Raw genomic sequence first — 13,137 nt, forward strand, 5'->3', positions numbered from 1 at the left:
GGAAAAATACAGTCTTTAAATTCCACCTTTCTAAATTAATTGACATACAGTTTTTGGGTTTTGTGAGACTTAACCCCAAAAGTTTTGTCCTTTCCAGCTATTACTGTGTGCTTTCATATCTACCCGTAGTCCTTAAACTTTACTGTAGAAATGTAAATGCCAATGTCTCAAAGTCCGGATAGTTTAGTATTAGGTAATAAACACGATTTTGATACTGAGATTGAAGTGGGAAGTGTTCCATTTCCAGCCCAATACTACATTTATCCTTTGGTATTACATACTGCAAACACTAGTATATTAATATAGCCATTAAATACATTTACTTCTTTAATGTTACATACGAAATGATCCTACAAGTGTTTTGAAAAGCTTAGAGAACATCTTAGATGCAGCTACACAAAAACAACCTGAAAAGAAAGGAAGAAGCGGCATTTATGTGGGTTTTAGGTAATTTACTCCCTCTTACCTATTGTGACAAAAACCTTACTTCTTTCTTAGTTGTTGTAACAAGGCTACTCAGTTAGAATAAGGCAGAAAAAAAAAAAAGTAATGGGTAAAAAAGTAAGTTAAGCCTAAGAAATGTCCTTATAGATAAAAGCACTGACAAAATCACTCCCCTAATAAGCAATAAAATAAATAATTTTATTATATAACGTTCTGAGTGTGTGTTAATGATAACTTGACTGCTTCTGTTTTAATAATATATTCTGAACTGAAACAAAGTAGAGGCCAAACACAAAGACATTTGAAGAAGTAATAAGACATTTAAAAATCAGAGGGCGGGAAGAACGCTTTACAGTATTAACAGGAAAATATCTTCATTATAAGTCTCCATCATGACAGATAGGAAGAAATATAGATAGTGAAACTACATTTTAAGTGGCTGAAGAAAAACAAGGAAGAAGGTAACAGGATTTCAATGCCTTCACATGATCACATCTTCTAACTAGTGGGCAAAGTTTATCCTCAGAAAGTATGATAAATATTTCAAAACTGGATTCAAAGGGAGGAGTTTGCAATCACATCAGTAACAGCAAAAAAAAAAGGTATCTGGCATAGATGTTTAGGGCCAGCAAAGTTACCTGTTGTGCTAATAAATGCCTCATTCTGCTGCATTTTTAATCACATATATTCATCTTGTGAAACTGCATGACTATTTGCAAAATTTAGTTAACTTTCCCTTTTCACTTTATTTCTGCATTTTGCTTCTGCCAAGAGCAGAAATACTGTGAGACAGACCAACTTTACCCATAATTTTTTAATTAGGAGCAGAAAGCATTATGATATTTGCAGAAAGACAGACTTGGAAAAATCACTTGATCTTTGCAGTATTTATACAAGGAGAGCATTTGGGTTTTTTGAGTTTTCTTGTCATCGCATTATATGTTTTTTTTGTGGTTGTTTTCATTAAGTAACTGAAGTTCATCAGCCTTAAGTTGAGACATACAGTTCTTGTAAAAGAACTGCTGAATTCTATTGTAACTGAATTCCTTTCTTATGCCTTCCAAAGTGAATACTGTTTCTTTATTTGAAAGATTTAAAGCTAAACACTGTATTACAAACCCACATTGTGTTTATCTTTCAAAAATACTCCACTCAAAAGATAAAAGTTTTCTCCACTAAAACAAGCTCAGTATTAGACTTTTAGAACATCTTAAAAAGCTTAAGTTGTCAAAGCTAATTTGTCAGATTGAATTGTTTTTGCCCCAAAAAAGTGATGCCGTGGCTGTGCAAAATAAACTTAAGTTATCAAGAGTCATCTTTAAAACTACCTTTTTCTTCAATGAAGGAAGCTGTCCATTTCCATCCCCCATGACCAACTGAATACTTATCACTCCTAATGCACAGCCTAATTTTAAAATTCAAATAAGGAAACATAATAGATATATTTCTTTATTATAGCTGTTCAGTGAGAAATGGAAACATACAATTTATATAATGAATTTCCATAGTTTTCTTATTAAGAAGTAATAATTTTCTTGTTAATAATAATATTAATCAAATTGCTTTATATTTAAAGGCTTATTTATTTCTGCCTATACAGCTGTGGAGGCTTTAACTACAGCAGAAGTGATGAAGAAACACTTTGTGAGATGAGACTACTTCGCTACTATCACAACTCTTCTGTGTTAGGAAAATAACAGCAGAAAATCAACATGCATTTGCCTGTCCTTTTCACCTCACTGAAGCAGCTAAAGTCAGAGCAAAAAAGCAGAGCACCTTTACGATGGGTAAGATTCTACTCCATTCCTGGAAGAGCAGAATTCCTTACTCCTGGCTCTTCAGGGGATCTGACCACTGTACAGTTAAATACTTGGCAAGTGCATTGCTATCAGTAGTTTCAAGAAACAAAAGCAAGTCCATTAGCCAAGTGCACAGCCCAAGAAAGGATGCAACGCAATGTTCTCTAAAGACGGTAGGTAGGGGAAATCTAAATAATCAATCACGCAACTTTCAGTAGTCCCTTTGTCTATTGGTTTTCTTACTTTTCAGTCTGGTAGACTACACCTACTTTCCTCCTCCTCACAACTCTCACTGAAGTTCAGTCCTGAGTAAAATACCAAAATCCTAATTTTTGTTCACAAAGTAGTGAAACTACTAATATCAAAAGTCCTTTGAGGTCACGGTAGAGAAAATATCATTATTTCCTTTAGATTATTTTTTAAAAGCATTTTAATAATGGAACTATGAGAAATAGATAAACGAATAATTAGAAAAACTAAACATTATTTCCATTGGATTTGGATTGAATTGAATCCAAGTAAGTGTCTAGGCAAACTTCTTGTATTAATATATTGTGAGATAGCATCACTAACACATAGTTTAATACTGTAGAGACACAGGACAGCAATATTGGAATGTTCTGAGGACATTCTAGCTAAAAATCTATGCAGTGACAACACAAACTAATAAATTGTATGTAACAATTATTGTTTGTGTCATTGCAACTCTAGCAGAATTCCATAAATTACAGTGGTATATGAGAAGTAAATAATATCATATTGTACCACTTAGAGTACAGACCACTGAGAATCTGAAAAGCAAGCGTGAAGTAAAAAATATGTTATAGTTCAATCAAAAGCTTCTGCGCTAGATAAAATGATCGCTTGAAATTTTCTGGTTTATATTATACAGCAATGAGACACAATGATCTCCCACGCTCTTTTCTTGCCTTAAAAATCTATAGAAGTCCACATGGCAAGTGAGATGGAAAAAAAGGAAAAAAAACGTGAGGATGGACAAGGAGAAAAAAAAGAGATGAAATAGAAGAAATGTGAGGAGGATGGGGTTTAAAATTTTTCTATAGATTTTTTAAATCTAATTAGCAAGCCTAATTTAAAAGTACAGAAGCTACATGACAAGCTGTTGACTAGCATGTGTAGCTATTACAAACTAAGCTACAAGTAAAACCGGTCCAATGCTTTCCAGTGGAACAGTATATCCATCAGAAAATGCTAATGGAATGGAACCAAAAATCTTCCATAGAACCACAATGCTTCTTGAAAGGTTTTGACAGAAACCAGGCAGAAAGGCAGGCTAAATCACCACCATGCCTTCTTCATCTTTTCTCTTGTCAAGCCAGATGGCTGGTGAGTAGCTGCCAGGCTGATTGGCTTCTGGTTTTCACACGAATCCCTGGACTTCTTGCCTGATGGGCTGCCAAACTAAGCTGGAAAGCCAGGTCTCCAGGAGCTCCTAAGCTTTTTGGCTGTTTATGGTCTCCAAGCTCTCAGGCAGCTGCTTTGCATGCAACTTAGACTTGATGGGCCCCAGTGAGAGAGCCAGGTTTTATGCTCCTAGTTTCCCAGCTTTCAGGTTATGTGTTTTAACAGGAACTGGACTCCTACAATTTGTACACATTAAGGACATCAGGGGAATTTACGTCAGTTCATTCAGATTTTCAGAGTAAGATGTCTATAGGAGGCCCAAACAACCCTGACAGTTGGATTCACTACACTTCTAGGCAGCCTGTGATCAAAATCATTGGATAGGCTGGTTCATGCAATGGCAAGTGTGGCAGCCAGCTATGGATTCACAAGCCAAGCTTGGCTTCCTGGCTTCCTACAATCTTCAAGATCCTGGTGCTCTGGGAAGGCCTGAGGGAAAAGCCAAAAAATTCCTTTTTGTTTCTTCTATAGTACTCTTTTGAAGGTTAGTCCATAACAATGCTTAAATTTTGGAAAGTCTACATGCAGATATCAGGGATTAAAAAACTGCTTGAAAATGAGATCAAATATAGAGAAGTAAGTAATGATTGATGTTAAAAACGATAATGTCTAGAGAAACGAATAGGAAAATGGAAAGAGAGCAGTAGAGCACTAAGTTTGAACTGCCAAGGTTTCTGTATAGAATTTCAAAAAGCATAGCAAGGAAAACAAAGAAACTGGAAAATGCTGTACACACTTAAGCAGAGAATTTTTACATTATAGGTTTAACCAAAGAATGGTAGGAAAACAAAAAAGGATTGGTACTACTTAAGTAAAATTTTTCAAATACAATCCAAATTTACAAACAGTGTTTTATACATACAGTTACATTAAAATTTCCATAACAAGAAAAGTCTATATAAGAATCCTAAATAGCATGAATCATCAACAGTGTATTTTCCACTCACAGGTTAATTGCAGACTGCTAGGTGCAGGAGAAGACCCTTACTCGGTATACAAGACTTTTTCAAGAGTGAAAGCTACTTGACCTTCACACATACCAATCTCATGTCCTTTGCCTATTAAACCTGGTATAGTTTTGATTTGTGGGGATTTGGGGGTCAGCACGGACATTCTCCTTCCCTGAATGTGGGAAATAAACAGATAACTTCAGATGGCTGATCATCCTTCATTACACTCATGAAATTCCACTGCACACTTGAAAGAGATGCAATAACTTGGGGGGCAGGCAGGATCATACTTTATCAGAAAGGTGTGAGATGTTATTTTCAAGTGCATTTTAAGAGAATAGAATAACTTTCTCTCTCTCTTTGCTCAAATACCCAGCCTCAGTCTGTTTATTTAAATTATTTTGACAGACTGGCTTCCTGGAATTCTTTAAGAAAGCCTTTAGAGCTGTAGCTATAGCAAAGGCTAAAACTGAATCTTTGAAAGTTGAAAAGTGATATGCAAGCACAGACAAAGGACAGAGAAAAAAAACGATGCCTGACATTACTATTCCTACTCTAAAATATGCACTCAAGACTCCACTAAATATTAGCATGGAAAATAACCTCTACAACCTTCTCCTTTTCCCTTTTCCCTTGCCCTTCCTTTCTCTTCAAGACATACTATTGAAAAGTTACTCTGTGAGGAAACAAGTGTTTTCATACAAACTCAAGCTGGCAGCGTTCCTCTTATTTGCACAATCGCTTTGGATGAATTTTATCATAGTTCAAATAACATCTTCATAGAGTTTCTCTAAATTTTTCTGCTGGGCTGATGTATGGTGGGAGAACACTATAAATACTGTTTTTTAAAGACACATCATAACCAAATATTGCTGCTCCACCATCAGCAGAATTGAGTGGATGTTTCTTAGTCATTTCTCATAATCATTTGTGCTTCTTGGACAGAGCACTTACACTTTGTCATTACCAATGTGCCTGTAGTAGTAACTTTTCCTTTTGGAACTAAGGAACTAATTAATATTAATCTGCTACTATCAAGGTAGTTCCTTTGAATAAATTACATTCTTGTCTCTTTAAGTCTTATAATTTGAAGAAATATATTAACTAATTTTTACAAAATCATGAGTTATTTGTCTAAGACTTACAAGTACCACTCACAGGTGCTGTGCTGATTTTCTCAGGAGAGTTTTACCACTCAAATTATATCACTGCCAGCCTACCTGTGATCTCTTGACTCTACAAGAAATTCTTAAGGCTAAAAATATTTAGAACTAATGCTGGCATACAGAAGTGGTGATTGATATCAAACCAACATTATGGCTGCCAGAGCTGTAACAGTTTATGCACTACAGTGTACAATTTATATCCTCTGTTTAAAAGTCTTAGATCTGTCACTGACCTATATCATATGGCTATAACATACAATATAATTTAGCTACATCATACTGATACAATTATATTCTATGGGAAGTACTCTGAACCAGCTACCAAAATATAACTGTTGACATATATAATCTAGGGCTGTGGGAACTCGGGTTTTGCTCTCTATGCCATTAACTTCCTGTCGTAACAGCAGGCAAACTAGTTAGACCTAAAAGCCCAATCATGTCTAGCACCTAAACATCCTCAGAATTAACATCTTGGCTTTTCATAACTCATACACCCCTAACTGTAAAACAGAAAAGGCAGACTTTACGATCTTAAACAGATTGTGGAAAGAGTAAGTGCATGGGGGATAATCATGTACACACATACTATGACAGTAACAGCTCTAAAAGCAGGACAGATTACCTTCTCAGATTTTATAAATATCAGAGAAAATAACATTTAAGTTGGAAAAGTCTGGCAGAAAAATGGATGGTACACCACATTGTTATAAAAAATTTGTTTCTGATACTGACGAGTTCATCTACAAACCTCCGCATTACAGAAGAGAACATCTACAGCTTCCACAGAACATAAAAAAAAAAACCAAATCCAGATTCAAAGCTCACAGCTATTTGAAACACAGTTTGCAGTCCCAAGTACAGGCTTGGAAAAGCCGGAATGCACATAATCCTTTTAAAGTCACATACTTATTCCTGCTTTTGAATCAAGCACTGCAGAAACCAAACCGTGCTCCTTGGAAGATCATGTAAATTGTTTGCTACTATTAACTTTGAAGAAAAAAATTCAAAATTTTGTTTAGTTAGAAATAGATACTGCACTTCCACAGTGTGGCTATAATCGGTGCTTTATACATATTTCTCTCCATTCAGTGTCAAAGGAAAGGGTATTATTGGTAGGTTTGTTTCAATGTGCCACTCTGCCTCAGTCTCACACAAAGGACTCTTTGTGGGGTCACAGATTAGCATTTGGGCAGGCAGCCAAGAGACATGAAAGGAGGATGACTACACTAAGGATGTACATAGCTTACACTCATTGAATATCCAGGGGGAAAAAAAACATGAAAAAAACCCAAGTAGTCTATAGTTTCAGTAGCTGTCCTCTATCCCCTTAGTTTTTGAAAAAGTGCTTTTAACAGAAGCTCTAGCAATGTGGAGTTTTACTCTGGCATTACAGTATTACCTTAGTACCGAGATAAAGTAAAATTTAACATTCAGTTATAACAATATTGTTCAAGAGAGAGTATAGTCATTTCTTGACAGAGGAGATATACATGCACCCCATCATTAAGTAACAAAAATCTGTATTATACTAGACTGTATGTTAAAAAAAAAAAAGATGGAAAGATAATTCAGAATAACCAGCATGTTTTAAATACAAGCAAGCCACCCTCGTAGCAATTCTTGTGAAGGAACAGAAAATGCTTAAGTTTCAAAAATCAAGACCAAATGTTCTCGCTGTACTTTCATCCATATTCTGTATCTACATCCACTCATCTATATAAACTAACAGCAAACATGCAGCGCTCAGTTTCAAACACTGCCTCCAAAGGATGCTAAGGATATGTAGCACTTTGAAGGAATTCCATTCTTTACATAGTCAGGATCTCAAACAATATATGTGAGGATATATATTTGAGGTATATTAGAGAGAACATGCATAAGTTGCATTAAGTACAGAGGTAAATTAGAAATAGAAGATGTTACTGTACAAGGATTAAGGATAAAAGTCTACTTAGTATTCTAGAAACTTTTAAAAGGAAATAAAACCTTCCTCATTTATTTTACCACAGGTCAACGGTAGGAATTCACTGAAGATAACTTACAGCTTACACTCACCATTTTATCTCTATTTGGAAACTGACACAGAATAAATGAATAGCTTAGTGAATGAATAGCACAACAACCAGTATTCATAACTGGCACTTTTTGTTGGCAGTCTCAGCAGAAAATCTAAGGATTACATTGGCACCAAGTCTGAAATACGCTCTGAAACCAAACTAGGGTCTCTTGAGAACATAGCTGAAGTACCTCATAGTGGAGAACCACTACAACTACCAATGCTACTTACATCCCGCGAGTAGAAGCTTTCTGTTTTCATCATTGTCAGATTGTGAGCATGCTTTCTTTAAGAACAGTAAATTTGGTCATGATAAGTTATTAAAATATATTTTCCAAATACAGTAAGCACTGTAAAAGCAGAACAGAATGCTACAATGAGTTCTAGATGGAGGTCTATTCACTTTTGGAAAGTGAATACATCTTTTTTTTTTTTTTTTTTTAAGGAGTTAACAGAATGATAAAAAGAGAGTGCAAGTAGGAAAGAGCCAAGTATTGCTAGAAGCCACCCAAATATAAAAATTATATGTAAGTACATTTATAACAAAATTATTATTTTAAATACTTTCATACCTTAGCATTTTCAATGCAAGGACAAATAGCCCAAGCTGCACTTGCTTGAACATCTGGATTAGGATTTTTCAACAATGACCATAACAAACGAACTCCATCTAAACGGTCAATTATCCTATTGAAAAAACCAGACCAAAAAAAAAAAGAGATAATTAATTATGGAGCAGACAATGCTACATTTTAAATTATAACAGTTTGGTTTGAACATTGCTTTAAGAAATATTACTATTATTTTCTTTAACATACAGTTTTGATTTTTATAAGGGCTTGTGTTTTATTTCCAGCTAATCACCATCAACATATTTAGTAAACATTGCTTAGTAAAGCAGATGGGGGTGAACAAATGATGTAAAGATGGAATACGTTTAATAATTAAATCTCATTAATGTTGCTTACTTTTTTCTCAGCACTGTCATTTAAATTGCTCATAAAAGATAAAGTAAAAAACCCTACATTATAACCAGAACTCATATAAATGTGAAAACAAGCATGTGACTTTTTAACGATCTGCATGCAAAGTGAAATCTGAATTCAAGCATACTGGCTTCTTTCATATAGTAACAAACACTTTCCAAAACAAATATTTATGCCCAAAACTATGTACTTAACTTTTTCTTCAGTCTATGTTTAATGTATTTACCTTACTCTATGACATATTTTAAAATACTATGTTTCTAATCTAGCATTAGAAATTAAAATGGTCACACCACAGTGCATCCTTTGTTGGGTACGAATAAGGTGTAACTTGTTTCCCATGCGTTCCTTACCAACAAGACTAACACTGAACACTGTTATAATTACTTAAACACACTGTAATCAAAGTATCTCCATGACTAGCTGAAAAATGAATTATCATCAGAATCATCTCTACACCATCTGCGTTATGTTTACATATCAATCAGGCTTGGGGGTCATAATTTCACATTAGGGTCCAGCAAATACCTTAAACGGAAAGGAAGGTCAAACAAAACTTAATAGCGTTTACAAACATGCCTTTCTTTTTTCAAAAAGATATGTTAAACCCAAAGCAGATGAGCTGAAGATAAAGAAAAGCAAATGTACTCTCATTTTCTAACCTCAAAAGTAAAAATGTAATAGTATACAAAAAAATCTACATCTTTAGTGTGCTTACAAAATTGCACAAAATATCTCATCTGTGTTCACAATAATAAGTTTGTCAGGAACCTTTTAAACTAATTCTAAAATCAGCTTTGTATGTAATCCTACCATAATTTAAAGCAGGAAAAATAATTAAGGACATAAACTCTGTCTAAAATAACTAAGGATTTTATTCATAACACTTTTATGCAAACAGGTTAAACAACTTTGCACAAAGCTATGGTTGAGACATTTTAAGATATTTAATATCTGTTAATTTTAATACAGCTTACTTTACATACTCTGCTCCAAATCAACTGCAAGAAAGTAATCATTCGAAGGCCAAATTCAGAAATCTTAATGCATCAAAATAAAACAGCATGACCAAAGGCTACACAGTTACATTTGTATGTTCAACATAGCAAGGATGACTTAAGTAAAAGCTTCAAAACAAGGTTTTAAATCCCTCCAAACTCCCAGCATATTTAAGCAATTTTAACATTACATTCCTGTCATTTCAGAAGGCACATGGATTTTTTTTCCTAGATTGGAATTAATTAAAAAAGAACCCATGAATCCTTCTTCTAGTCAAGCAGAGTACTGACCATCTACCAACACAAGGTACTTCCTCCCAAGAGGGGCTAAATATAAATGACCCAGCTCCAACCAGTATATAAAAACCAAGAGACAGAAGACAAACACTGAGCTCAGATTTTTCCACCACACTTAAAAAACCAACCTCTAGGCTGATTTATCTTTCCCTTCTATTTTCTTTTTAAAGCTTCATTTTCAATTTAAAGTTTACTTTCATTTTCATTTCAGTTTTCTTGTCTTCCCTCCATCTTTTTCTCACTCCATGATTCATTTTCTAAAAAAGAGTTTTGCCTTTTGCTTGATGACTAGACAGACCAGTTGCCTTACATCCAAGAGAATATCTCAGAACATCTGGAAGTGTATTCCTCCACCCATATAACACGTACAAAATCAAACTAAAAACCAGTATAGCAAAACAAACAAACTTCCAATGGAAATTGCTCGTCACTGATCATTGCATTCTCTCAGTTGCACTAGATTAACTCAAATGAAAAGAATTCTACATACAAGAATGATGCTCTTAAATTCTCATATTGGAAGACTCCTTAGTGCACAATCACCATGCAAGAACAAAACCTTTTATTTTCATCTTGCTGAAAACATATATTTTGCCTATTAAAGAAAGCATTGATAAATGAGTTACTAATCCTTTCTCAGTTCAATTTTTTTATCTTTCTATGTTTTCACTTCACAATGTAGCAGATGAAGAAATTGGGTGTTAAACAGGCACACCTGCTATAAGAGTAAAGGGAACGCTAAAATAAACGTCCATGAAAAATGCTTCCTCTACAAAAGTGCTTAGATGTTAGTTTCCTTTCTATGTGAAGATTCCTTTTTAAAATGGACAAAAATTCACATTCAGGTTTCTTTACAAATAAACAAGAAGATGGGAAAATAGGCCTATAATGCTTAAGATTTCAGCTCTGATATCATTACACTGAACAATATTTTTATTTGCTTTTATTTATACTTTTTGTATTTAATTTTCTTCCCAAAATTTCTATAAGATTATTAGGAGGATGCTGTAATAAAGCTACTTACCACAATAATACAGGCAATCATACCTTAAAATTTTTTTTAAGGCATTCAATTCTGCCTTGATCCCTAGCTAGCACATTAGTGGTTACAGTCACTTAAATTATATATTTCATTAAAATTAGTTGACATTGTGATGATAAAATTGAACTACAGTTAAACTTATTAGAACAGCCACTCATGGGACTGTTAAAGGATAGTTCTTTTAATAAAGACAGAGAACGTTTCCTTTGAAAGCTGAAGGGAATCTCATAAAAGCTGAAAAAATACAACATTTATCTGATATTAAAAAAAAAGTTAATATATAGTAATATTTAAAAGTTCAAATATTTAACTCCTTTATAGAATAGCTGAACTACATGTACATTATGTACCTAATGTATAGAATGCTACTATCAAAATCTTAACAAGCATGAAAGTCACCGAAAGTAGAAATGTAAACTTTATTATAGGTAATTGCTGTCTTGTGTTTCTCTGTAAGTACATAAAAATATATAGATACACAGAGCTAAGAAGCAAGATTCCAGATTCTGAACTACTGTTGCTCTATACCTTAACACAGCAGAAGTATCTCACAATACACCTGGACCAACATGGCCATCGGCCACCTCTTCTGATTCAAAGCTCTGTGCCTTATCATAGACTGTTCTTACTTGATGACTGGTACGATTTAGAATGAAGTGTAAATTACTCTGCTCCTCAAAATAACCCAAAGTGCTTGTACTGGCAGTGAGAAATAGCCGGAGTGAAGAGGCACTGCTGCACTGGCCAGACTTCGTTAGTGCAGAGATGAAGGGGTATGCCGCTGACATCACTCCTACAAAAAGGCAACTGCAAGGTGTATGAGCAAAATATCTTCCTTGTTTCCACACAGAACAGCTGATATTTGGTGTATATAGAATATGTCTTAGGGGCAAATAATTGAAATGCAGTTATACCTATTCAAAGATTACTGGAGTGTCTAGGACAGCCTCTGGGAAATCTCAGGTTACAGTGAACTGGCATTGGCTATTTGACCAGTGCAGGTAATTTAACAAGATGATTTTTTAAAATAACTTTTGTTGGCTGTTTATAATCAACAGTTGTTTAATAAAAACTTTTCACATTACTTCATTTAAGAACCTTGATATCACGACACCATTGAATATCACGACACCATTGAATATCACGAGATGTCTGTGCAAGATGTAGGTAACAATACCAGAAATTTATTTTGGTTTTATGTATATATAGAAAAGCTGTTAATCTAGAATAGTACTTCTCTTTCAAATTCAAACTTAATATTGAACATTTCCAGTAGAAACGTCAACATGAATTGCTTGAACACACATGCACACATAGCCTAGACATCTGTTTGTCATATCTATCATCTTTTTCTGTTACAGTATTATTTGCCAAAGCTTATGAGAAGTCTAGTTTAATTGCCTGCCAATATAGACCACAAATACAAATGTAAATAAAGTTATACTGACTCGGTATTGTGCTCACTGGTAAGATTACAGAGTTTAATTCTGGCAGAATGTAATCTTGTCTTTTTTGAAACCACAATTTAGCATGTTTCTTAAAACTTTCACTAGTTGTTGTAGACTACTTTCATAAATAGCATTATATACCACTGACTCAAACTCCATCTGTTTGGCTAAAATAATTGTACATTTTAGTTTGTAAGATTCTAAACCCTCAGTTATGAATGCCAGAGATGAAGTCTAAAGGTTTTCAAATGAAAAGGACAAATGAAAATATAGTGGCTTTCAAGGAATATGCCCTGGTCTTCTGTTTTTAGTAAGAGGAAGAAGAATAACTTGTAAAAAGTTCCTTTAAGAGACAGATATACATAGAAGATGTGCAGTGGCATCTCTGTTGTGGCTATGTAGCTAACTTAGAATGGAGAATGGCTTCATGCTGTCCACGTAATAATATGGAAGTTCAATCACACAGTAATGCTTTTTTAAGAAAAATCAACTTTTTTTTTTTTTGCTCTGAGGGAAGCTGGCT

At 34.2% G+C, this 13,137-nt stretch overlaps 1 protein-coding gene across 2 annotated transcripts in view; it reads right to left on the minus strand.

Annotated features, from left to right (window-relative positions):
* The window catches only part of ODAD2 (outer dynein arm docking complex subunit 2), a 103,635-nt gene that overhangs the window by 32,903 nt on the left and 57,595 nt on the right, over positions 1-13,137 (minus strand). For both annotated transcript variants that reach the window (XM_054060614.1, XM_054060613.1), the window contains one exon: positions 8,416-8,530. In XM_054060614.1, coding sequence (XP_053916589.1) covers positions 8,416-8,530 — 115 coding nt within the window. The remainder of the gene's footprint in view (positions 1-8,415; positions 8,531-13,137) is intronic.

Source organism: Cuculus canorus, chromosome 2, assembly GCF_017976375.1.
Source record: "Cuculus canorus isolate bCucCan1 chromosome 2, bCucCan1.pri, whole genome shotgun sequence".
In the NCBI taxonomy this organism is placed as follows: domain Eukaryota; kingdom Metazoa; phylum Chordata; class Aves; order Cuculiformes; family Cuculidae; genus Cuculus; species Cuculus canorus.